The sequence below is a fragment of the Diadema setosum genome, chromosome 4, assembly GCF_964275005.1.
Source record: "Diadema setosum chromosome 4, eeDiaSeto1, whole genome shotgun sequence".
Classification (NCBI taxonomy): domain Eukaryota; kingdom Metazoa; phylum Echinodermata; class Echinoidea; order Diadematoida; family Diadematidae; genus Diadema; species Diadema setosum.
In genome coordinates, this window is record NC_092688.1 from 7,808,659 (window position 1) to 7,835,513 (window position 26,855).

At 37.6% G+C, this 26,855-nt stretch overlaps 3 protein-coding genes across 3 annotated transcripts in view; 1 reads left to right on the forward strand and 2 right to left on the reverse strand.

Annotated features, from left to right (window-relative positions):
* LOC140227456 (DNA repair and recombination protein RAD54B-like) overlaps nt 1-26,855 on the forward strand; it is a 294,723-nt gene that overhangs the window by 245,673 nt on the left and 22,195 nt on the right. Inside the window, exon 6 of the mRNA XM_072307860.1 lies at nt 26,132-26,317. Within this exon, the coding sequence (XP_072163961.1) occupies nt 26,132-26,317 (186 nt within the window). The remainder of the gene's footprint in view (nt 1-26,131; nt 26,318-26,855) is intronic.
* On the reverse strand, nt 3,326-4,447 carry LOC140227004 (melatonin receptor type 1B-A-like). The gene has a single exon (XM_072307435.1). It carries the CDS (start codon nt 4,445-4,447, stop codon nt 3,335-3,337), a length of 1,113 nt encoding a protein of 370 aa, XP_072163536.1. The 3' UTR covers nt 3,326-3,334.
* Nucleotides 17,700-18,824, reverse strand: LOC140227010 (beta-4C adrenergic receptor-like). Its single transcript, XM_072307443.1, has one exon. It carries the CDS (start codon nt 18,822-18,824, stop codon nt 17,700-17,702), a length of 1,125 nt encoding a protein of 374 aa, XP_072163544.1.

Below are 26,855 nucleotides of genomic sequence, written 5' to 3' on the forward strand. Positions count from 1 at the left end.
ATATAATTATATATATATATATATATACATACACACACACACACACACACATCCAGTCCAAATATAAGTTAGTCTGATAAGAGCAAAATATTATCAGTTCAAAGGTAAAATTTTGACTGAAATTGGATGAAAAATAAGGAAGTTACGACATTTTGAAGTTTTGCTAATTTTTGAAGAAACAGTGTTTTAACTGTCAGTATGAATATGCAAATGCAAAGTGAGCATGTCATACCCTCACAACTTGCGATATACATTAGTTTGTACAAAAATTTTTGAAATTTCCAGTTTTTCATTCAAATGCAGTTATGCACAAGGCTCAAATCCTGATATATCTACCTGTATTCTGAAGTTATCTAACCAGGAGTAACATCATGCCTCAGACTACAGTGAAAGAAACATTGAATTTTCGTCATTTTTTGTGCACGATCAATAGAAAATTGTGAGGTTATGACATGGTCAGCTTACTCATTTGCATATTCATATCCACTGTACAAGAACTGTTTTGCAGAAATTAGTAAAACTTCAATATTTCATAACTTCCTTATTTTTCATCCGATTTACTCATAAGATTTTATTCGTTTTTATCAGACTAACTTATTTTTGGACTGGCTTTCCTCTTTAAAGGAATCAGAAGAGGTGATTCAATTGTTGTATTGGTGCACATGTGATGTTTCTCTGTGAGGACTTTGGCACCATTGGAGCACACTTGTTGTAGGACATACACATAATGTATTATAACTTGCTTCCATGCACAGAGAATTCTTGACTTTTCATGACATTTTTTTTTTTTAATATTGTAACCCTTAAAGATATGTCATACTCACCTCGAAAAAAAAGGAGAATATTTCCAATTAGCTGTGTAACCATATTTTCCATGAAATTTTTTAATGTAAATAATTTTTTTTTTTTAAGTTATGTCATGGATATGACATATGACTTTCAAGATACATATCTTTTATAGACAGTGTAAAAGAACAAACATGATTTGAGTAAACCTTATAACCCTTTGTATTTTGTTCCTACAGATGAATTTGGCACATTTTGAAGTACAATTTTTCTTAACACCTTTGTGTTCCTGCAAAGTAAATCCACGTACATTTACACAATACATGAGAGGGATCTCTGTATCTGTTACAGATTGTTGACTACAAACTTAATGGACCTGATGCAGAAGGAGCATACTTAATCTTAAATGTGAACTGGTCATACAAGTACATAATGGTTGTTCATACAATTTATAAAAATACCACCTTATTACTCTTCTTCATCATTTTCAGTCATATGTAATCATCCAGCTGTTCCGGGCATGTGCATGTTATTGCTCTTTTATGGTGGCCCAATGCACCAATTCAGGAATCGGAATATTGGAAATTTGCTTTAAAATTACCAAAATGTTCATTTAAACAATCGTGAAAAGTTAATTTCTTAACTAACAGGCATTATCAAAGTGGAATAGCATGATTCATAATATTCCCATTCTAACAAAATTGTGGTTCAAAAACTTTGTGTTAGCAAAATGATGAACCTAGAAGAAGACAGTATCTGAAGACATGTACATATTGCCAGCACACCTACATATTCCTAGTCAAACACCAGGAGAGCACTCATTTTAATCTGAGGACTAATAAACAGGACTAAAAGTCATGTTTTCTCCGAACATAGTATCACCCTTGAAGTACAATATGATTTAGATTTCATTTTGTGCAGACAATATGTTTTTATAGAAAAAACGCTATTTTTGATCTCCTGCTCTAGATCAGTAGTTCCTCTATCAATGTTTGTGTTTTGGTATGTCTTTTTTTTAAGTAAAAAAAAAAAAAAATCTTAGATTTACATATGTATGTATGTAAATGTATATGTGCTGCATATTGTTTAAATGCTCTTTTTTTTGGGGGGGGGGGGGGAGGGGGAGGGGTGGAGGGGGCAAAAGAAAGTCTGACACAAATCTTTGTTGAGAATGATATGTAGGTACCTTGTACTGAGAATATAAAAAAACCAAACACTCACTTTGGCCCGTATTCACAAATTGATTTAAATAGAAACGATGTTTTAAATTTTGTCCACGGACTTAAGCAAGCGCAAAGTAGGCGTACCGCATGCATGTGCACTTCAATGCAAGATTATTATTCGATACTGTTGGTGTACACAATTTTCCACATGCATTTTGCTTAATTTATACCACCTTTGTGAATATAGGCCAATGAATATACTGTTTTCCCATCTTCCAACTTTATATGAGAATTATGCACTATCTGTTCACAATGTATTTTTGCTAAAAGGAGATTGAAAAGAGGTCGTCGGAAGGAGGAGAAAGATACTGCATTAATTAATAATGTCATCATTCTACTTCACACTAAACACACTTACAAAGGTGCTTCATTATTTCATTTCCCATTACAGCAATCTGTCCCACAGCATAACGTTACTGTAACTCAGTGCTTTTCCCATTCCACTCAAAATCCATTTGTATGTGATAATCAGTTTGCCGACACATCACATCGGGACTGGGTGAGATCATTTTGACACAAATATTTGCAGATCAAAAGTCTATTTTGGCAGACTGTTCAGAGTATTTGTATTGAAAGATAAATGAATAATTGTAAACACATGCTTTCATTATGGGGAATGAAAGACCTATTGAAGCTATGTGGCCTTGAATTTGCATGTATGTATTTGTGACGATATCACACAAGTTACATGCAGATTAATTAGATTTTTGTACTGGATAATCAACCGACATATGCAAAGACAAGTACAAAAGTATACACCATATATTTAGAGAGTCTAAATTTTCAGGAATTGGGAATTCCCGATGATTTTGCAAGTGGTTAGATTCGCTATCGTGGAGTCCTGTACTGAATGGAGAAGTGTACACAGGTACGTCACATTCACATGAGGATCAGAGTCAATATTTTTGCGTATCTTTAATTTCGCAAAATTCACCTGACTCGCAAAATTCGCAAAAATAGAAACCTCACGAAATATTCGGCATATACAGTAAAAAGAGCTCTTACATCATTAGCATTGACCATAAATAGAACCTAGTTCAATATTTTTTTCTTTCAAAAATGAAATCTTTAGACCACATCTAGACCCTCATGTGGTTGAGTGTATGAAAATCCGATAATGCAGTTTTTAGACATTACAGCACCCATTTGGTTTTTGAAATGTGCAAACTCTGATCCTTTGGTCGCAAACATTCACACATTTGGTATGAAATAAGTGAATTCTTAAAAGTGATGAAACATCATGTTATGTACAGTACATTAATCCCAATATTTCCACAAGTCTCTTTGCCCATCCAAACAAAATCCTGTAAGTTTGAGCAATGGAATCAGGATTCTGAAGAACTTTTGGTATTGGGCGTGGCACCTGTCTTCTGAATGATACCCCTCAGACACCCAGAGGGGTGTGGTATGTCCGCAAAGTCACAGCGAAACATGTGGCCGAATACCCTTCTGAAGTCCGGATGTTTGGCAGCATATAACATGGGATTGATATTGCTGGACAGGACAAATACAACGGCCAGGTAGATGACCGCCAGATGCCGAACTTGGCACAGCAGGAGAACGGAGTAAGGAACCACACAGATGAAGAATATCACCACGACGATGCAGAGGTTCTGGGTGATTTTGACCTGCCGTAACGAGGGCGTCCCATTCAGGTTGTGGTTTGTTGGCGACCTCTGACGCGGAGTGCCCTGGGTTGCCTCTTCCACACTTATACTCTGCATGGATATCACCTGACTCTGTCTCTTCGCTTTCATTCCTTCGATGTGTTTCCGCACGTGGAGATAAATTGAAATGTAGCAGAACGTTATTACACCGGTGGCAATGAGGAATGTTAGAGATGCAATGCTCTGGAAAATGGGGATCTTGGACAAGTCGACGTCCCACTTGCAGATCTTGTAGAACTCATCGTATCCCAGTCCGCCGAGATTCGTCAGCTGCGGCACAACGAGCGTAAAGACCGGCACCAGCCATGTAACCGCCACCAAGATAGCCACGATTCCGAGCCGGTACATTTTTTGGTACGTTTTCTTGCTCTTTGTTATCAGCGTGTAGCGATTCACAGCAATCATCGCCAAAGTCAGCACACTGCATATCGGCGTCGTTATCGTCAGCGCAGCGACAAACCTGCACATGATATTTGACAGAGGCCATCCGTCACTGCTCAGAATCCCCACGGCATGAAAAGGTAATGCGAAGCATGTTAAGAAGTCTGATATGCTGAGGTTGACCACAAATGCGTTTGTCTGGGTCTGCAACTTCCTGGACAGAGAGACTGCCACCAGCACCAGACTGTTTGCAACCATGCCTATGGAGCCAACGATGATGAAGAGGGTTGCTATGGTGATGGCCTGGCCCTGATTGGGGTAGACTGCTATTGGCTGGCTGGTTGTGGAAGCATATTCAGCTTGGGTGGGCACCTCTGGTTCAAGCTTCATCTTGGTGTCATCTACCTCCTCATCTAGTTTTAAGATATGAGTGAAAATGAGAACATAATATTGAACTGATGCAATTTATCGTTCTCTGAATATTGGGCATGATTCTTTGAATCGCATGTTAATTACTTACATGCACATAAGTGCACAGTGTTTAATCTGGAGAAAGGAGAAGTTCTAATCTTTCGAAAAGGGTCATTTCTTCTGGTCAGCATAACACAAATGAAAATGAATGTAGGCCACAAATGCAGACACTCCTGTCTTCATTTGGGGAAACTGGTATACTAGATTCCCATAAGGAAAGGGTTAAAATAAGCCATTATTTAACATTGGGAGCAGTGATGAAAAAAAAAAATGTGTGAATTATCACATATGATGCATATGTATAGTTCAGTTGTATCACAAAACACCCTAGCATACAAAAATTGTGCAATAAAGCAGCAAATATAAGGGGACAACACCAATTTTTCTCAATAAATCATAACTAATTTTAATACATCTATTATTCACATTTTGTATATTTAACAATGGTTCACATTGATTATACTGATTAACATTTTCATGTTGGTTATTTCTTATCCCTAATTCACATTTTACAACTACTGTTAAGCACTAAAGGTTTGTGGTTTGTTTGTTTTTTTCATCTGCAAATGTTAGCACTGAACTTTATTATAGAGTTGCTATAGAGTGCAGTGGAATCTTACATGTATGTGGCAAAGAAAGATAACACCTGTGTATTTGTGACTGGTTTCACCAATGTAAGTTTAATGAAGGGTGAGCATGAAATAGGATCTGATTGTTACTTTCATTTTTTTCCCCTAAAACTTGGATGAATGAAATAGGTTATTGCGATTACAGTATAAATCGAGATATTGAAATGTTTGCGACAATTTTCCAGTGTATAATCACTGATTCCAAAGTGATTGCAATCCCTAGCCAGGAAAACTAGAACTCTGTAGTGATACTCTTTTTGTACAAGCTGCCAAAACCGCTAGTTTTTCCTTTAATTCATCTATGAGTGGATTGTCAGAGTGGGATGTCACGGAGCACACGAACGATTTGCGATGGACGCGAATGACAAAATCCAACATTCGGAAATGTTTTTCTCCGAATGTGTTCCGACAATGAAGCCGAAAACTATTCTTGCGCAATTTGTGCGAAGTTTCCGCGACGTATGTGCGAATGTCGTGTGTATCATTGCTAAAGTACAGCATGTTACGTACTCGAAGAACACGCGACGGAAATGCGAACAACGAAAAATTTTCAATAATTATGGGAGAAATGTACCCAAGGAGAGGTGGAAGCTGTCTTGAGTTGAATTTTTTTTCTTTCCTCTATTTCTCCTTTCTTTTTCTCTCATTTCTCTATCGTGCGCTTGCCTACATTTTTTTTTTCCTAGGATCTATCTCCACTAGTAAAGCATTTGATTCTTTTTTTTCAGTTCTTCCAACACATAATCTCTATAATTCAAATGAAATTTTACATACTTTAGATTAATTTTAAGTGTATTCTGCGATTTTTTTTTTGTATATCAAACATTTCTTTCTCTTTGGTAGTCTTTAATTTCTTTTGTTACTATAGTTGTTAATAATTGTTTGATGTTTATATGTATGCTACGATTTTTATTTGTAGAAAACATATAGGTCATATATCCCCCAAAGGTGCGCTAGACGTTCGCGAGAATGTCTCAAAAGGTACGCTAACAGTTTGCGATTACGTCGTAAAATGATCACAAAAACTTTGCAGATTTCGCGTAACATACACGAGACATTCTCCACAGTTTCGGAGTCTGTTTGGGGTTTCACAAAAATTTTACGAACATCGCGCGTGTCTTGCGAAGGTCTTGCGCATATGACGAGGCTTTAAAGACACTTTCGAGAACAATTCACGAGCAAATCACGACCAAGTGTGCGGAAAGGGTTCGCAAAAAATTTCAAACTTTTTTTAAATTCTTGCCGAAGTAAAAACGACATTTGCGAACAATTGACGACGCTTCCGAACCCTCACGTTCGTTTGGCGATCCTTTGCAGACTAAAATACGAATGCTGGATTTTGCCATTCACGTCCTTCGCAAATCATTCGCGTGCTCCGTGAAATCCCACCCTAAGCAACTCAAAATTCATTCCATATTTGACTAACTACACCAGCTCTTCTTCTAGCATCCTGCTAAAGTTCAGACACAGTGTGAGCTAAATGATCTTGCCACACCATTCTATACCACACCCCACATTAAAGTATGGTGAACGAGACATTGAAATCAAGAAAATCATATAAGAGAAGGTGTCAAAGCAGAGGGAAATGTCTCCTAAAAAAGATTTTTAATGTGACTTATTAAAAGATATTCGCCCCACTGAGAAATCGTGAGTTTAAACTGACTGATTTGCTTCACCGATATTCGCTCCGGAACAGCCGTCTTTTTCGCGCCCTAAAATATGACGTCACGAAATGAACAAAACCCTTTACGAGTGCAGCGGGATATCGAGGCCGCCGTTCATAAAGCACGTATTTCGTGGTGAGCGGATGCAATATCTGACCTGTATTTAGTCGCCTCTGCTTTCTCGGCTGAGACATTAAAACGTCCAATTGTTACCTTATATTGTACGGAAAGATTTTGAGTTTAACATCGAGAGTGAATTTAGTGATGACAGTGACAATGACACTGATAGTGACAGTGGCAAAGTCGGAGTGGTAGAAGAAGCGAGGGAGAGGCGACGGATATGGAAGGCCGCCGCGGACACAACTCGTTTGGGGCGTACATGGAAACGGGCACACTGCCTCTCCATACGTATGCCCCAAACGAACCACGTTCGCAACGGCCCTCCATAGACAGAGCCCACTGTGTGGATGGAGTGGTAGCACAGCGCACATTTCGTGACGTCATAATTTTGGTCACCAAAATTTCGCCGTCAGATCGGGTTCTGGTGGTCTAAAAAGAGTCTCAAAGCACCATCTCTCCATCGTTCTGGAGACGTTTTTACCTTCTGAAAGTCAATTATTCATATTCCTAGAGACGTAAGCTTTCCAGAAATGTATAAATCACCTTGTTTATGATTATCGTCCTTTTTTTCTCGTTCACCATACTTTAATGTAACCTTATGGCACAGCTACAATGTATCTCAATGAGATGAATTGGTACGAGTGGCTGTTGTTACAGTTGTTTCTCAGCACTTCTATTAAAGTCTCACATTCGAACATCATATTGGATACAAGGAAAGATTATCAAGTGCATTTGTGCTTACCTTTAGTGGTTAGAATATATCCTTTCCTTGCTTGCACCCACTGCTGAAATGATATTCCCCATATGAAGGAGTCCTGTATGAATCCCTCCTCCTCTCCCTATCCAAACCACCAGACAGGGGATGGATGGTATCCTCACTCATCACCAATCATCCAGACTCTGCTTCACCTGTTATCGGCCACAAATGGAATGGACAGAAAAGCACTCAATGATTTAATAGCTGGTTGAGTCAGGATTTTTTTTTCTTTCTTTTTTACTCGACCAGGCAAAGGTAGTAAAATGACAGTGACCACAGAGCGATAACAAATTTTTCGACGAAATCAACCTGAGAAGTAATCAAAGTGACATATCCTTGTCCCCTTGAACACTTAGCCGCCGTTGTTGGTGTTGTTTACGAAGAAATGTGGCGAGATGATGATCGCCGAATGGAATTTTTCTTCCAAAGTGCATCTTGCGAAATGCCGACAGTCGAAGGTCATCCAAGCGGAATCTATACCTCAGCGGAGCTTCAGAGATAAAAGAGATCCTCATTGTGATCAAGTAGGATGGAATGTCTTCAGTTCTTCTGGCAGGTTCATAAAATCAAGTGATAAAAGTTGGCACCTCTTTGCACAGCAGTGTTATAAAATGGATGCACGGTGTTCTCAGCTATTGTTACTGGTAGTGATGAACTTTTGAAGGCTATACAAATCTACTTGTGTGCCTCTCTCTCTCTGACCATCTTTCACCATCTAAAGTAACAAGTGTAGCATGCTGTCAGACTCCATAATTGCATTGATAAGGAGAGGGACACTCATATTTGGGGAAAGTAAGTGGAAAACTTTGGAGTATGACAGAAGGTCCATGGGGAGTCCATTGGACCCCACACCCATCTGATATTCATTGAAGGTTTCCAGTGCTGCTGGAGAATTAGAGCAAACATTATCTTCCTCCCACTTTTTGTGTTTAAGTAGAGAAAAAAAAAACATGAAAAAAAATGATTTCATGGAGATGGAATTATCCTTTTTTTTACCTTACTTCATAAATTTTATTTTGTTTTCTGTTTTCCTTCCTGGACTATAGTTTGCTGCCCTTTTTTTTTTTTTTTATCAAGGGTGTTTGTTTGCGCAAGCCTAATTGCACTACACAGACATTCAGTCACTTCAAGCTTCACGTCTCTGCCATAAGTCATGAGCATTTGTTACATGGGGGAAGACGGTAATTGGTCTTTGAGCATGCTCCAAAGTCCATCAGCTGGGCAATTTGGCTACTAATTAAATGAGTGATTCAAGATCCAGCGGGAAGGTCAATGGCTTAATTATTGAATGGAATGACATCTCGCCGACACTTTTCACTTTCAGATGTGTCAACCATGAGGATGATGGCAATCACAAATCTTTCCTGCTATATTTCCCCTGAATAAAGTTTTCCTGGCTTTGTCTTTTTTTTTTTTTATTTCAGCTTTTTTTCTTATTGATGCACTTAAAATGCCAGTCTTAAGCATTATGTGTGTGTTATTATTTTTTTTTTTTTTTTTTTTTTACATAATCAACTTTATAGGAGCTGGCTGTAAGATCTGATAAGCTTGTCAAGGGTGTGCCATCACATGAACTATTGTTTTAACTGTTTATTATGTTTATTTACATAAGTTTGATTTGCAGTGAACACCTTCTGAAACTATCTTCAAGAAGATGCCCTGTACTCTTATTTTCAGTAGTTTAGTGCTTGGTGACCTTACATCACAAAAGCATGACCCTTGCTCATTTTCTCTGAATTATGGTTTGTGTGATGAAACATTACATTCCTATATGCTATTGATTGTTCTTACCTGTGAAATGTAATTACTTTGTGAAGGTTTTATTCAGCAACAGCAACGAGGGAAAACATTGGTCTTATGGCATCAAAGTGAATTAGATCATGCCTTAATAGCCATCAGTACGATGCTAAGCACCACAGTATAGCCAGCATGCAACAATATTGCAACAATCATCAAACTTCGTCATTAATAATGGTAAGTTTTGCTGACTCGGAGCCAAAGTCTTAAATGAGTCCCACGTGCAATTATCAAGGTGTATACGGGCAATTTCATGGAAACTTCTCTCTGGCTTCAAATGGCACAAGCAATTTCAGTCTATCCAATTAGAATTTGGCATTTGGCCCACATTTGCTTCGCAGAAGCGTGAACGTTCCCTTTGTATATGTAAAGTTGACACTGTAGGTATCATTTTACATGGGCTGCAAATTCATGCCTCTCAGCTCTTGTGAATGATGTCATGATTAGCCAGGTTATCCTTGCTGATGTATAACCAGCATTATGATTAGAAGGATCTCTAATAGCAGATATCCCTGAAGAAGGGAATATTTATGTACACAATTACCACTTCTGTTTTGTGCCATGAATCTCTTTAAAGGGCCTGGCCATTGAATGAACCAAAAGTTGATTATCATTACCATTTATATTATTCACATTTTCTTTAAAATCAAAGGATAGGCACATTCAGTGTGATAACTGCTTTACAATGGTGCCCTGTACTCCTACTTACAGATGAATGACCGGTGGTGATAGGTTACGATGTATATACAAAACAAACATATCATCAGCTGAGAACCAGAAGGATGTTATCATGATTTTTTTTTTTTTTTTTTTTTTTTTTTTGGGGGGGGGGAGGGGTATTAAATTATTAGTATCACATTGTAGAGCTTAATCTCTACATTATGGTATCAATTGTAAATCATTTTCATTTTCAGTATTTACATTAGAAATAAAAACCACAAGATTGCTGTTTTACCCAATATTTGGAAAAGGCTTGTAAATGTACCCACTTTTTATAAAATAAACTTTAAAAATTTCATGAAAATTGATTGTTTCATTTTTATTCTAATGCTCAATCTTAGAATTAAATTGCGCCCTTCTGATTACAGCTGACGATATGACTAATAAACTTAACTAAGCATGTACATAAAATGTAGAAGAGAATCATGAAATGGGAGAGCCAATAAGAAGTTAGACAGAGTAAAAAGTAAATGTAATGAAAATGTTGAATTTATAGAGTAAATCTAAAACATATAAAACCTAAAAGAACTTGTTTTAAATACATTCAGTGGCAAAACAGCTGTACTGCAGTTTGTGTGTTGATCGGTCATAAAAGCCGCAATATGGTGTATAGAAAACCATTGTAATGAAATGCTGTGTGCATTGCCCTTTCCATTTATTTTACTTTAAAGTTAAGTACAAAATGAACTGTATGGCTCTCTTTTACAATTAAATGCCATTTAGTTTGTTTTTTATTTTATCCTTGTTCTTGGTTTTTTTTTTAATCAATGACTATGCTACTCATTAATTTAGAGTCGAAAACAATATCACCAAGAAGATTGCAAAATGAATGGTCAGCAGAAAAATTATGAATTTGATGATTTCCCAAAAATCAGCAGTTTGATATTTTACATCCCTCTTGTCTGCACTTGGAAGACATTTTAAGCAGTCATTTTTTGTCTTTGCTTTTTGACGTTTTGGGTTCTTTGTGTTAATACCATATTTTTCATTGATCAATTGTGGTAGACCATATTTTTCATTGATCAATTGTGTTCAATGCCCTACATGCATTCTAGACATCATTTAAATGTAAAAACTGATTTTTCTCAGAACTATCTGTATTCTACATGTAGCTGCCTGCTTTCTTGCCATTTCTGTGGCAGGATTTTAGAACAAAAGTTTGACAATTTGGCTGATTTGGGAAATATTAATCATGAGTACGTAAAAGAGATCAAAACAAGGCCATCAATGTTTAACAGGTATGTGTACTTCCGAAAGGTTTGTCATTATGACTTACATGATGTTTTTTTTTTTTTTCTTTTACACTTCGATAAATGTTTCCCTCCTATCACTAGTTAGAGATGCTATGATTTAGGTACAGTAGATATAATGAATGATGCATAAAATTCACAATTTGTCAGTGATAAGATTTTATTTAGGAGAAACATTCTAATGTATTCTACAACTTTCAAGATTCTAAACTGTAGAATTCAAAGGGCATTTATGCGGCTTCATTCAAGTCTATCAAAGATCAAGGTCTTTTTTGTTTTGTTTTAGATTGTGACCTGTGTATCTCTTTGTTTCCCTATTTTATAGGGTTGCTTAATGCTCCTTCAATGCTTCATCTTTATTAAATCAAAGAGTTTCCAGATAATGATATAAATTATGCCATGCCCAATGACTGAATGACACAATTCACTCATATTCAGTGCCACCTCTATGATCTCAAAATGAAGCCAACTATACTTTTCGCGATTTACCTGTATTAGCGAAATATAAGATTGCAGCTCTCTCTCTTTCTCGGTCTCCTTATTTCCTTTGACTGGATGACGTATTGAGAATCATTCTGTGGAGTGAAACTCCGTAATTAGAGTCTTTGAGAAAGATCCATTGATGAATTGGTGGTGCTGTGCTGCCAGACTGGGGTTGACTGACGAGGAGCTTGATGAGTTTCTTCTGATGACCAGGACGAATCAAAGAGAGGGGGTCGATGGGGTCGTATGCTTTTCTGGACCATACACACTGGAACATGGTATTAGAGTGGCTTCTTCATCTGTAATGCCGTCATGTGATTATATAGACGAAGGTTTCTCTTACACAAGGCGAAGGAGTGATCCTCAAATCTAACCTCTCGCTTCACAGCACGGTAATATGATAGCAGCGATGACACAGTTCTCTCGTTGGGCGATGATGAAAATTGCCAAGTAATTCCCAAGGCTATAGCATCAACCCATCCTGTCAATACCTCTCAAGAAGTGATGTTGTGCAAATCAAATTTTCTGCTGACATATCACCCCTGCAGCACATTTGCCATGCCCTCAAGATCCAATTTCACAAATTTATGGTATCATATATACTTTCAAGTGGTTAACATTCGGTCCTCTCATGTCCAGGGGTTCTAGCTACTCTGCTGATATGACACTACCATGCATGCTGTGCTGGGAGAATTTACATATCCGCCTTCAGTGAATTTCAAAGGTATACTCAAGGAACAAACAGTGCATGTAGTTTTCTTCCTCTTGTTGGAACATGAGAGTAGAAAAAAAAAAACACCAATATACCAGAGTTTGTAACATGGCTATTTTCCTTCTTTCTGCAGTGGGTTGTAGTTGAAAAGCTATACTCATTTATGCCTGAAGAATTTATGTACACACCCATGGTTTTAAAAAAAATAAAAATAATGATCAATCTTCACTTTTGCTTCTTTTCTTTGTCTTTTTTCTTTTACAAATTAGTCTTTTGTTTTGATTTTATGCATTCCAGTCTTTGCATGCAATACAAGAATAAAATGTTTTCCTTCAGAGGCTGTTTTATTCTCTCTGTGAGTTTTATTTTCCCAAAACAAATGCCAACTTGTTCTGTAGAACATGAACTTAGATATTCCAAGAGTACCTATCAATGGATTGTTTTGTTATTCTATTTTATTATTTGATAACGTGTTGAGATCAATAAGAAGAAGAAGCAGTAAGAAAAAAAACTTTTTCTTCTTTACTTTTTAGATAAATACAAAAGTCAATACCTTCTTGTAATGATGAGCACTGACACTTTTCAGTCGGCTGGAGTGGAGTAGAGTTAATATCCAAGAGATGAGATCCTTCCAATGCCCATACACGTGTCTCCTTGGGGATGGTCCATCACTTCATGGATGTCATTTGGTGGATCCTACTGAACCGGTCGCAGGCAGTAGATGTGCCTCCTTGATTTCCTGATGCGTTATCTATTCCAATCCAGCCCAGAGCTCCATTCACAGGCTAGAGAGTCTGCCTCAATTTGCCATAAAGTGATTAAGCCAATTTGTGAGCAAATGAAATAGCTTCCCAGCCAGGCAGTTTTAACTCACGTCTTTATCCCCTGAACACATCTCTTTTCCTCAAGCTCTCTATCAGTTTGTTCTGCTCTATCTCCTTGCCTGTCTTTCTCTTTCACTGTCTCTCTCTATCCCTAGATCGCTTGTCCAGTGATAAATCAGGGTTCGATGAAAAAATTCCCTGGCTGTCATGTTATTCTGTTTCACTGAGCCCACTGTGTCTAAAGTTCACCCAAGAGCTTCCCCTGGCTGGCTGCAGGGGGGATACTTGCAGCCAAATTGAGGCTTTTGGACGTCGATTATCGTTTGATAAAGATTACAGATGAAGACAGGACCCGTTATCTGTAGCTCTGTTGCTATGAACATGCTTTTTGGCTTTGTTTATCTTTACAGTCCTGCCTCAGTGCTTCCTGGGATTTTAATGGCGCTTTTGAAATAGGTTTTCATCACTCTCAACTGAAAGGCATACATATATTTCACAACATTTTATCTACAGTTTGTCTTTTTGTACAGTTTCCCTTTCATATGATTATTCACTATCCTATTCAGGAGAGTTGTTGTTACAGGTGCAGGTATGTAATTACCTTGTCAAGCAGGTCAAGAACTATGTTTGAAGTTCTGAACTCAGTTGCACATATTTTTTGTTTTTTTATCATTGCAACCTCAACAAGTAGTAAATGATAATTGAAGTTGCAGAGAGTAAAAGAAGATATGATTTTGGAGGAAAAATCATACCAAGCAGCATAAATGATAAAGTGTGAAATACTCAGGTGTGAACCCTACCTTTTACACATATTATCAAGAGCACTGTGAACATTACTCTGTACATGCACATCATCAAGAAAAGACACTACAGCTGTTGAATAGACAGAGCTTAATGGTGTGTACACAACAGAAATGTAGATAATGGTCATTATTCATCGCTTTACCTTAATGAAGGGCTCTCTGAAATTATTGTGATCATATAAAGTAATTTTACATTTTTCTTCTTTGTTTAAACTCATGGTCAGATTTTGGAAATTGTGTCTCACTCAGAAATCTGTCATAGGTCTGGGAATACTTGTATACATCGTAAATAAATCAGATGGTTCTAGTAGCCACCATGGTAGTACGAGCAAGAAGAATTGCAGTCAGCTACCCATAGAGGTGAATATTTTAATATTATTCCTGACAGTGGCAGTGGTTTGCTCAATAGCAATGGCCCAGTGGACCGGGCCATTAATAAGTGATGTCGGACCACCAAATTTCCAAATAGGCTATCATTTGGTGGCCCAATCAGGCACACAAGATTTAAAATGGATTGTTATGTTCCCTTTATTGTTTCGGGCTACTACATTTCTTTTTCGGGTCACCAAAATTTCAAATTGCAGGATTTCAGTGGCCCAAACGGGCCCCTAGAGCAAAAAAATTAGTTTCAAGCCATTTTGAATTTTATGTGGCAGTTGTTTTCTTTTTTTTCATGAAAATGAGGATGGTATGAAGTAGAGGGTTTGTATATATATATATATATATATATATATATATATATATATATATATATATATATATATATACATATATATATATATATATACATCAAAGCCTTCCAGAGAATATTACAAATATCAGATGTGCACCACTTTGAACATTACTTTGGGGTCTCCATAGAAGATACATTTGTATATGACAGGATGTCTGTAAACCACTTGCCTGATTTTCCTGCAAGCCTTACTCAACGCATCACCAAAATGCCAGACATAGTTTTGGTGGACCACCGTTGTTAGGGCTGACCGTCAAAACACTGCCTGTGTAAAACTCAATGGTCAGACAAGTGTTTCCTCTTGACCTGATGGCCTAGACACAGTTCATCTCACAGCTAGCTCGTGTCCAGGATATTGAAAAGCCCTTTTAAATTCCTTCACGACTGGTGTCTGAACTTTTCTCATTATCAGAGTACAATACAAGGTCATGGGAGGTAACACTATCGTGTCTTAATCTTACATGCATAAAGTAATTGAAGTAACTTTTTTTGTTGTAAACACTTATGCTAGAAGATAACAAATTGAAACCATCCCAAAGAACTGCCATGAGCACCGAAAGGTGGACCTGTGTGCTGTACAAAAAGCCACTATTATTATTATTATTATTAAGGAGATGATAGATCTTCAGCAGTGCAAAGCCACTTCTGTTTTTACTGTCTTTTGTGATGGTTTGTCTGTGCATGTGTGTTTGTTTTCAAGTTTGTTGAGGGACAATAATGTAGTTTGAATGAGATAGCCAGACTTTACACTGCTTTTTTGTCTTGATATTTGTAATTTCAGAACTGTAAATGAAATGCAAGACCGTTTGATTGACATACAGAAGTGTCATTTTAGGTCCAATTTTGTTTGGACTTGTAACAGCTACATGTAGTCATGATAGAATAACGAAACAAATTACAGCAATTAGTATTTAGTCAGTGGGAACAAACAGAGTAACACATGATGCCATTAAAAACAAATGTAAGAAGAACATTTCTATGACAATCTTTATAGTATCATTTTGATTCTGTATTACACTATTACAGGCTACTGGAATAAATATGGTGATTTTAAAAAATGATGAAGATATTTACCTCAAAGGGGTCAAAACGGACAATGACACATAGACCATTATACTTTCTAATTGATTAGAAGCAAGTAGAAATATGATTCATTTGTCCATGTATCTTTACCATAGAATTTCCCTTTACATACAGTTGTATAGGCCTTTGCAGGGTATTCAAAAATACTAAGCTTTAGTGAAAGTGTGATCACCTGTCTTTTAACTGAATATATAATATTACATCATCCAGTGATCACATAGGACATCTCGGTGGAAAGATAACAGAAATCGATGCTACCTGTAAAAACCTATGTTAATCCTTTCCATTACATATCATTAGGTCATTCCCAACTCCAGCATGGAAAGTATGTGCAGTAATTTCCATAGCGCGATAAATCAGCCCCGTGCGACTCCAGTCCATTGTCACTGGATGTGTGCGGAACCAATGATTGATAGCATGAGGCGTTACATGGGGTCACATGAAACACATTTTTAAAGTCATTTGCGGCATTGTATACAAACTTGACTTCTTTCACCACAGCCAGAACACAAGCCCTCCCTGATCTAGAAGTGTAGATAATGGTTTTCAGTGTTAATAGGAGAGCCTAGTTTGGAGTGTGTCTGCATGTCTGTTCTGTTTATCTGTTTATCTGTTTATCAGAAGCTCTATTGGGGCACAGTGGTGGATCTGTATCCGAAAGAGTTGCATTTTTTCTCCGCATTATCAATTTCATGGTTCATGAGGACAATGCTTTCTTGTATAACATACATTTGACAAACTATTTATGAGGAATGGGACAAACTGATCCAACTTCAAGTTCAAGTTCTTTGATTTAGATCCAAACTAACTTCCAGCTTGATTTCCATTCTTTCCTATCTACAAATCTTACTATTAGTGTAGGTGAGATCATCTCTGTCTAATGAGACTATTACATATCTCAAGAATAAGAATTGTAGCCTAATATTTTTAGTTCTCCACTTGATTCAACCAGAGCTAAAAAAAAAACCAAAACAAAACAAAGCACCAACAACAAAAAACTACTCCCACATATTGTTGAATATGTGCAAAATACACTATTTATTTTGCACTGTTTTGCTTTTGTGTATGATGAATTCTTGCAGGCATCCAATGTTCATGAAAATTGATAACGCCCCAAAATACTGCCTTCCATAACCGAAGCGCATTGCATATCATCTCCTGGATGGGAAATCACTCAGTTTTTTCTTGGAAAGGAATAATAGATATGATACAAGATATCTCATCCCATAGCTTTGGTTCTTGATCACAAAATCATTTTTGTTTGAAGTCTGGATTTATTAGATATATATGCTAGAAAATTACATGGTACTTAGAGCAGAACAATGAACACAGCTGATATCCTTTGATTACAATTTCCGTTCTGTTGTTGCCGTGACAAATCTATGGTGAAACGTGCAAACATGTCTTGTGATAATAGTTAACATGGATTTATCATAGAAAAAGAGTAAATGGGATACAGAATTAAAGTGGCTCATGTAGAATTTTTATTTAAAAAAAAGGTTATTCAGTACTGTCAGCTATAACAGAGACACACATTAGCACACAGCTGAGTTCAAACAACTTCTTGCTTTACTTTTTTTGAAAGCTACGAACATTTCACACTGAGCTTGTATTCTTTGAACTTGAAGTGGTATTATCCTGCTGGGAAATGGCTTTCAAGCACCCTGATGGTTTCGGGATGTCACTGTAACGGCAGGAGAACATGCACTTGAAGACAATCTTGAAGTCTGGATGCTTTGCAGCGTAGATGAAGGGATTTAGAGCTGCTGGTAAAACGAGCAACAGACCAAGGTAGGCTGTTGAGATGTAGTATTCTCGCACATAGAGATTTAGGGAGTATGGCAAGACACAGACGAAGAATACCCCCACTACGATAGCCAGGTTCTTTGTGATGTTTATTTGCTTGACACTTGGGGTTCTCTTGGGCTGCATCTCCTGACCAGCTCCGTCATCAGCTGTGAGGGTTTCATTTGAGGCTGCATTGGATTTCATTCTTGTCTGCATGCCAGTGACATGCCTTCTCACAAACACATAAATGGCAACATAACAGAAGATGATGATGATAGTGCAGATAACAAGGATGACCGATGCAACTCCTTGGAAGACAGGGCTCACAGGGTGGTTTAAGTCCCATATGCACGATCTGAAGACAGGGTCATACACTAGGCCACCTGTTTTCGGGAACAGCTGTAGCATCACAAGGGAGAAGAACGGGAAAGCCCAGACTGTCCCAATCATAGCTGCAATTCCTAGAGCCGTGTAGATCCGCTGCAGCAGCCTCCGGCTTCTGGTGATTGTGACGTACCGGTTGACGGCAATTGCTGTCAGGGTCAGGATGCTGGTGCTGTTGGTCTGGATCCCCACAGCGGCGATCAAATGGCAGAGCTGCGGGGCCAGGGGCCAGCCAGTCTGAGAGGAGATGCCAACAGCCTGAAGCGGTAGGGTCAAGGATGTGAGGAGGTCAGAGACACTGAGGCTGGCCACGAAGGCATTGGTCGATGTCTGCAGCTTCTTGGAGAGTGTAATGGCCACAAGTACGAGACAGTTACCAGTGATCCCTGTGACGCCAATCAGGAAGGCGATTGTAGCAACAATGACGGCGTGATATTGGTGGGTGTATAACATTGGGTACTCTGATGTTGGCATGGCATTTTCAGTCCACATTTGATCAGCTGTTACTGAGTCCAGGTTTTCATCAGAGGTGATGTTAAGTTCATCCATCATTGAAGATCTGTTAAGATGTAACAGAAGGAGAAATGATACCCATTTCAACCTTATGGACTTGTAAGTCTATATCTTTTTTTTTCTGTTGTATCTAAGGGATGATACTTTTGACTAAAGTCTCAAAAGTTCAACTCGTTTATCAATGAGAGAAATATGGATATGTTATAGCCAAGATAGCAGAATACCCTTTAACCCGTTGAGGACGAGTCCCGAGTATACTTGCACAAGTGTCTGTGGGAAATGTGTGTTGTAGCAAAATCACTCCATCCTCAATGGGTTAAAATTGTCTGTCTTCATGATCAGAATGAATACAAGGTTTTCTTGTCTGTAGGAGGAAGGATATTATAATTTTGTTAAACCTTTCATAGACCACTTGGAAATGGGTATTAAAAAAGTGCAACAAAATTGAATGTCAGGAATTTGATAGTATTTTGCTCATTATGCTTTGCTGTATTTTAAAATCTAACAAGAAATAGATGTTAAGCACCTTTTCAGTATGGCTTTATACTCAGATAGATTTTTTGCTTAATTGTTTGTATGCATGGCCAGTAAAAAAAAAATGAAAGTATTAATTATTCTTTATATAACTTAGATCACTTCCCTCCAGGCTGACGTACACTACTGTAGTAACCAGTATCACAAAAAAATCAAGTCTCATCGATTGGCTCGAGTGTCCTTCGATGGTAATCCAAACTGATTACTTATATCTATCAAAATAATACCTGGTTGTTGTTTTTGTGTTGCTACAAATGTAATTCATCTGAAGTGTGAAATGTACAGGGATTGTCTTCCTAAGCACTTCCTCACAGCCACAGCCATTGGTTTACAATTTCACTTACCATTATCAAGGTTGCTATAGTGAGGCTGCCTCGATCCTACAAATTATTGCATATTGTCATGATGCCCTGACCTTGAAGTGATCCTGTGTGGTCTGATGGACCGCACAGCAGTGGTTAGTTGAATTTGGGTTAACCGCATCGGTTTTTACGGTATTTATAACACCCTGTGTAATTCTTCATTACAGTGGCTGGCATTCTTTCAATGAATGAAATTGCATTGTGATCATGTGTGAAGTTAGATTTTCAGGGTGACAGTGCAGCTAATTTCCTATAGATGCATATCTTCACACTTTTTGTCTCCCCCCCCCCCCAAAAAAAAGGGGGGGGGGGTAAGCTCTCCTTTGCAAACCATCTTATATATCCCAATTAAGTAGGACATCTGTAGATCAAAGTATCATATATCTTCACAGCTAAACATGAGAAACCAGAATAGTCTTGTTTTAAAATGTTATAATAATTGAAATTTTCATCAATGAACACCAATTTAAAAATGAATCACCTCCCCTCACACACATGCCAGCAATATGAATAAATAGTAACAAAACAAACAAGTTCATGTATTTTTCACAGAAGCAATTCAGCTACCTAGTAACGGATTTCGCTGCCCTCAGAACTTTCCAAGTGCTGCATTTCTACAATTAAATTGTGTTCTCAGGCTCTGATGCAAATAGTTTATCTGATTTAAGGAAAAAGGACATAGATAAACCACAGGCATTCATCATTAATATGAGTATACACTGTAATAAAGATTTCTACTACTGTAAGATACAATATTTTTAAAAAAGAAATAGAATTAGGGTGCTATTTTTTCTTACTTCTTCATGTTTAGTAGGAAAGTCTTTAAAACAAAACAAAACAAAACAAATCAGCAACTAAAACGTCAACTATGAAAGAATGAAAGAAGTCGAACATACTCACTTGATAGCACGTCTGCCACAGTTTGAGCTGGAAACGGCACATACCAGCACACAGGTCACAGTAATAATTGATACTGAGTGATCGCTCAATTCATGTGAACTATAATTCACTGACATGCAAGTGCCTGCAAATTTGACTTTACTGCAGACACATCCTGGTCAAGAAAAATATATTTCTCTCCCTCTCTGTCTTTTGCAATCTCACGCATGACTCATATTTTTTTCTTCTCCCCTCTCTGTCACTATTCTGCCCTCCCACTTTTTTAATGATCTTTTTATTTGAATTCCATTGGATGTCACCATCATTTAAAAAACAAAACAAAAAACAAGTACAAACATTCACCTTGATCAACATGATCAAACTGAAAAACTTCTGCTTAATGATACAGAAAATAGACAAAAGAAGGACAGCATGACATCACACACACATACACACACACACACAAACCCTCTCTATAGGGGGATTTACACTTGCTTGGAAAAATCGCGACATTTGGGTGCCAGTTGCTAAGCAACCACACACAAACGCCCTCGAAACATCGGCAGAAAAATCGCCAACCAAAGTGTGATTTTTTTTAAACATCACGATGTTTGAGGCGAAGTTTAGCGAGTGTAAACCCAAGCTGCAGAAATGTCGTGATTTTTCATCACTTTTTCATTACACCGGGAGTTTACGCGCGCTCCCGATCCCTCTTTGGAACATGTAGAGAGTAAGTCGGCAGCTGGCCAGATACAGTATACGGTACATGCTGTATAGATAAACGGCTGATCCTCGGCTCGTGGTCTCTCACCTCCCTGATGAAACTAGTACATGAAAATTAGTAGCAAACTTGAAGTTCTCCAACCATGTATCATCACCCCATGATGACTTAACAAAATAATGTTCTCCCAGAAATGCGTTGATTTTGGGAGTCCCATACTGCTCTCGATCAGTATACGTTGACTTTGTGGAATACAGGAGTACATAACAAGTGTCGGTAAAACAATATATCGAGCTCTTGCTGTCACCTGATAAAATACCATACCTAAAAAAATGAGCCTACTTGTCACTTTTGTCATATCGGCGAAATTTCATGATCCTCCTGAATGCTGCTTTCATCAACTTTCCCATACTTAGCTGAAGTTTTGCACACCTAGTGCATATGTGATCTAATATAGCAAATTATATATTTTTACCATAAGTTTACACTCTCGAGAAACACAAATTTATGTGTGCATTGTACAGATGAAAAGCCCTAGCTCATCGTTCCAACCAGCTCCAGCTAGCCGTGAGCAAAATAGAGTGCACTGCAGTGAATACGAATAGCGCCCGCTTCCACCCATCTACCATGTTGAAGAGAGGTGAATTACACATGCGCACTACCGACCAAAAAATCATGATGTTTCGTGAAGCTCAAACTTTGCATGCTTTTGCGCAAGTGTAAACGGTGGAACCAAATATCGCGATTTTAAAAATCGCGCAGTTAGTAGGTGTAAATGCGGCTTATTTATCTATCTATATATCTGGATGTCTGTCTGTCTGTCTATCAATCTATCTGTCTGTCTCTTTACATCTTATTCTCCTGTTGGCATTTCATGCTCACCAACACAAATTACCATCATGCTTCCTTCTGTATTTGTTACTACATGTACTTTACTTAGTTCCCAAGTTGAGATATTTTGCCATGGCAAGTTCACCTATGATTTCATAATTTTAAGAATATCAAACTTCACTTTGAGCTTTAACTCTGTTAGAGTACGTAAACAGAACTTTACTACTCAAACTACATTTGTCCAAAATGAATTAAATTTCATACACTTCATATTCCATGTATTAATAGAGAAAAATGTGATTACATATTGCCAACATAGAACATTATGTGTGTATGTGAGTGTGTTTGTGTGCGTGCTTCTTCTTTTTTTTTTTCCTTTTTTTTTTTGGTCACTTTCACTTTGATGTTGTTGAGTATTGTTGTTTTCTCTAACCATACAAAACATATTTTTATCTTTGACAAATTTAGGGCAATTCAAAGAAAATGGATGAACACAGTTTACAAGCTGCTCACACAAAATAACTCTTGAAGGGAAAATGTTAAGACAAGATGGACAACCTGACAAGAAATGTGAGAAGTTCCTGTGGCATTAGGTTGCACATCCTGCTTTTTCAGACCAAGCTAGGAAGGCTACATGTATCTTTATACCTTTTAGTGGTTAAAGCTTTGATTTATAAATTAAAACAGAATATTGACAAGCAGCACAAGACCAAGAAGAAAAGGGTCATATATCTGGTGTCCAGTATCGTTACTTGTATCTCTATATTATGTTTCTGATAGTCGGCTAATGCTGGTAATGACTATGGACTAGGGGTAATGGGGTTATTGATTAGATACTTGGTACCATCCCTGATTCTTGTTATTAACATTATAAATGATTTTTTTTTTGTAACCTTGTTTTTGGGGTGGCATGGAATGACTTGGATAATGTGGGGACAGCTAGAACTTTGGGAGAATGTTAGCTTTTATGCAGACTGCATACAAGAACATCAAAGTGTAATTAAATGAAAGTCAAGAGAATGATATTCATATATGTAAAGAACGTTTACAAGCATCTACAAGTCATAAAACTGCTTCTTGAACATGAGAAATGATGATGTTGGGAACAGTTATTCACTCTCTTAAAGTTGATGTTCAAGTTTGACTTTGTGTTCCATAAAATTGAAATATCAGACTGCCATTCTATTGTGATCTCGTCATTTTACATTCAGTTTGAAAACTGTGTTTGATTCACACTTACGATGTACAGTTTTGTTTGTGATGCAAAGCTTTCATAAACTTTTTCTGGCACAGATGAAGAGTTAAAAAGGGAAAAAGGCATTTGCATTTTGGCACAGAAAATGCATTTGTCATTTTTCATCTGATATGACATCAAAGTTTGACCTTCAGAAATCTACTTTTTAATATGTGGTAGATTAAGCTTTGGTTGGGTTTTTTTTTTCCCACTTCTCAGAAACTAGATATAAGTCAAGTGAATCATTAACAAAAAATGTGAAACTGAAGAAACCAATCAGTGAAAGTTTGAACAAAATTGGACAAGGCAAAGAGTGAAATAGAATTTTATCGATGTAAATTGTACATATAATTGCAGACTTTTTTCTTTTTCCACTTTTGATCATACAATGTACCATGAAATCATAAATTCTCTGTGTTATGCTTGTGCATGATATCAAATGTTAGCTGGAATTTGAATGTCCATCTTTTAGCGGACTACTGGTGCTGACACTTTGTGGCTTTGCATGTGGGTGTTGTCCTTTCCTTTTTATTTGATGGGAGATTCATTGCTGCTGCTTGACATCATCCGGCCATGTTTTTTTATATCATTCCTTCTCTTATTACTCGGAAATTTGTCGCCCACTGGTTTAATTTTGCTTGATGAAAATTCTATCCAGCCAAAATGACCGTGGGCTGGAGAATCCAAGGTCAGAGGATGTCGGATGACCACTTCCTACCAGTGGGTGGGTTTCCTTTGATTTGACAGGATATTGCCATGGTGGCACTTCCTAAAATTTGTGTGTTTTTTTTCTGTTTTATTCATTTTTTTTTCTGTATACGATTGTAATTGCCACCTAATTGTCCCCGCCGAATGAGTTCGAGCAGGGGACTATGAAACGAGCTCCGTACATGTGTGTGTCCGTCTGTCTGTCCGTGTGAGCATCCGTGTGTGATCAAAATCTTCAATTTGCTACTTCTCTGTCATTTATGAGCCAATTTTGATTCTGTTTGCTTTATATGATAGCACTACATGGGAGCTTTGAAACTTCTACACAGAATTTTAGTTGTGACCTTTGACCTTGATTTTTGACCTATATTGTACATTTTGTTACAAAATGCTACTCCTTCGCCATTTCTAACCCGATTTCGATTCTGTTTGCTTTATGTGATGGCACTAGTTGAGGGCTTCAAAACTTCTACACAGAATTTTGACCTTTGACCTTGATTTTTTGACCTGTATTGTACATTTTGCTACAAAATGCTACTCCTTCGCCATTTCTAACCCGATTTCGATTTTGTTTACTTTATGTGATGGCACTAGTTTCGGACTTCAAAACTTCTACACAGAATTTTGACCTTTGACCTTGATTTTTTTACCTATATTGTACATTGGCTACAAAATGCTACTCCTTCGCCATTTCTAATCCGATTTCGATTCCGTTTGCTTTATGTGATGGCACTAGGCGAGGGCTTCAAAACTTCTACACAGAATTTTGACCGTTGACTTCTTTGACCTTTGACCTTGATTTTTGACCTGTATTGTACATTTTGCTACAAAATGCTACTCCTTCGCCATTTCTAACCTGATTTTGATTCTGTTTGCTTTATGTGATGGCGCTAGGTGAGGGCTTCAAAACTTCTACACATAATTTTGACCTTTGACCTTGATATTTGACCTACATTTTATTGTACGTTGGCTACAAAATGCTACTCCTTCGCCACTTCTAACCCAATTTCGATTCTGTTTGCTTTATGTGATGGCACTAGGTGAGCTAGGGCTTCAAAACTTCTACACAGAATTTTGACCTTTGACTTCTTTGACCTTTGACCTTGATTTTTGACCTATATTGTACATTTTGCTACAAAATGCTACTTCCGGCAGGGACATACATGTATATTACGCACCGCGTAATTTCTACTTTTCCTTGTTTCATTCTAAGATGGTGTTCTACATGTGGTAGAGTTTTAATAGCTAAAAGTACCTTCAGGTATACATGTAGTTGTGAGATGTGATAACATTAGTACAGGTATGTGTTTAATTTTCCTTGCTTCATTCTAAGATGGTGTTCTATATGTAGTAGAGTTTTAATAGCTAAAAGTACCTTCAGGTATAGTTGTGAGATGTGATAACATTAGTACAGGTATGTTTTTTTTTTTTGTTTTTTTTTTTCACTTCCAAAAGTCCAAAAAGTCCAAATGGCTTCTCCAGTGGCCATGAGGCCACTTGGCATAGTTCTAACCAGTGACATTGCTATTTCATGAGTCATCAGTCTTGAGTCATATGTACAGGTACTCATTAACCTGTTGAGGATGGGCTGATTTTGCTACAACATGCATTCCCCATAGACACTTGCCCGAGTATTCTCAGGACTTGTCCTCTATGGGTTAAAAGAACAAGACACTGACCAACACATGTTTGTAACTGAGCACCGGTACTTTAAAGATTCCATGAAGACTGTGAGAAAATGGTGCATGAAATACAGTTTAATATTTTTCTTGCTATCAGAATGAAATGGATTGTGAGGAATTTGACTTTGATTCGTTCTTCCTTTGGTGTTTTTTTCTGATGCGTGATTAGAACTGTTTTGATAGCTGATAAAGTCTGAGACAATCCTGCTTGCATGATGTATGTAAGATTAAACCAACCACTTTCAAAATCATGTGCTTGATTCAATCTTTCCTCTGAAAAGAAGCACTTAAAATGTTTGGGCTGATTGCAGTCATGCTGTCTTTATGCATATAGTGAATATATATCACACATATTCATTTTGTTATTCATTATGCATTCCATATCTTTGAAGGTGATGAGTGCCATCTCAGAGAATGACTGGACGACTGGCAAGTGCTTCCAGACGGGGTCATCATCATCCCCGTCATCATCGCTATCATCCCGTTCAGGCAGTCTCCACCGATCGAAGCCCAACGTCGTGAAGCCTTTTGCCAATCCACAGCGGGCAGGCCTGAAGAGTGACAAATGCCAGACCTTTGTAAGAGCTAGTCTCCTATCTTGTCACAAGCAATTGCAGCCACTCGTCCACTCTCATCTCCTCTGGGTGCTATTTTGAGATGTCTGTTATGGTGGAATCGTAAATAATGGTCACACCTATTGTTACGTTTGCCATTGCCTTGCGGTGCGAAACGCTGCCCCATTTTCAACCTCATAAATAAAAGTCTGTGTATACGCTTCTCACCAGTACGGCCAATAAGTAGCCATTTCCTTTTCCACAGGAGCTAACTCATTTCACCTATAAGAGAAGTGTAACGGCATCCGAAAGGCACTCTACCAAATAGTCTATTCTCCAGGGTAATGATAGAATTTTTCTTCCCATGACAACCCTTCATTATTCTCCCTTTATTTCATTATTGTCTATGTTTCTTTGTTTTCTTGGGTTTTATTCTTTAAGGTGTGTTTATCTCTTTCTCACTCTTGCTTCAGTATCTTTTCTTACCTCATCCGATTAGAATCACTTCAGACAAAAAGAATTTATGAAAGTAATTAGTTCAGAAATTCTGTTTATACCAACC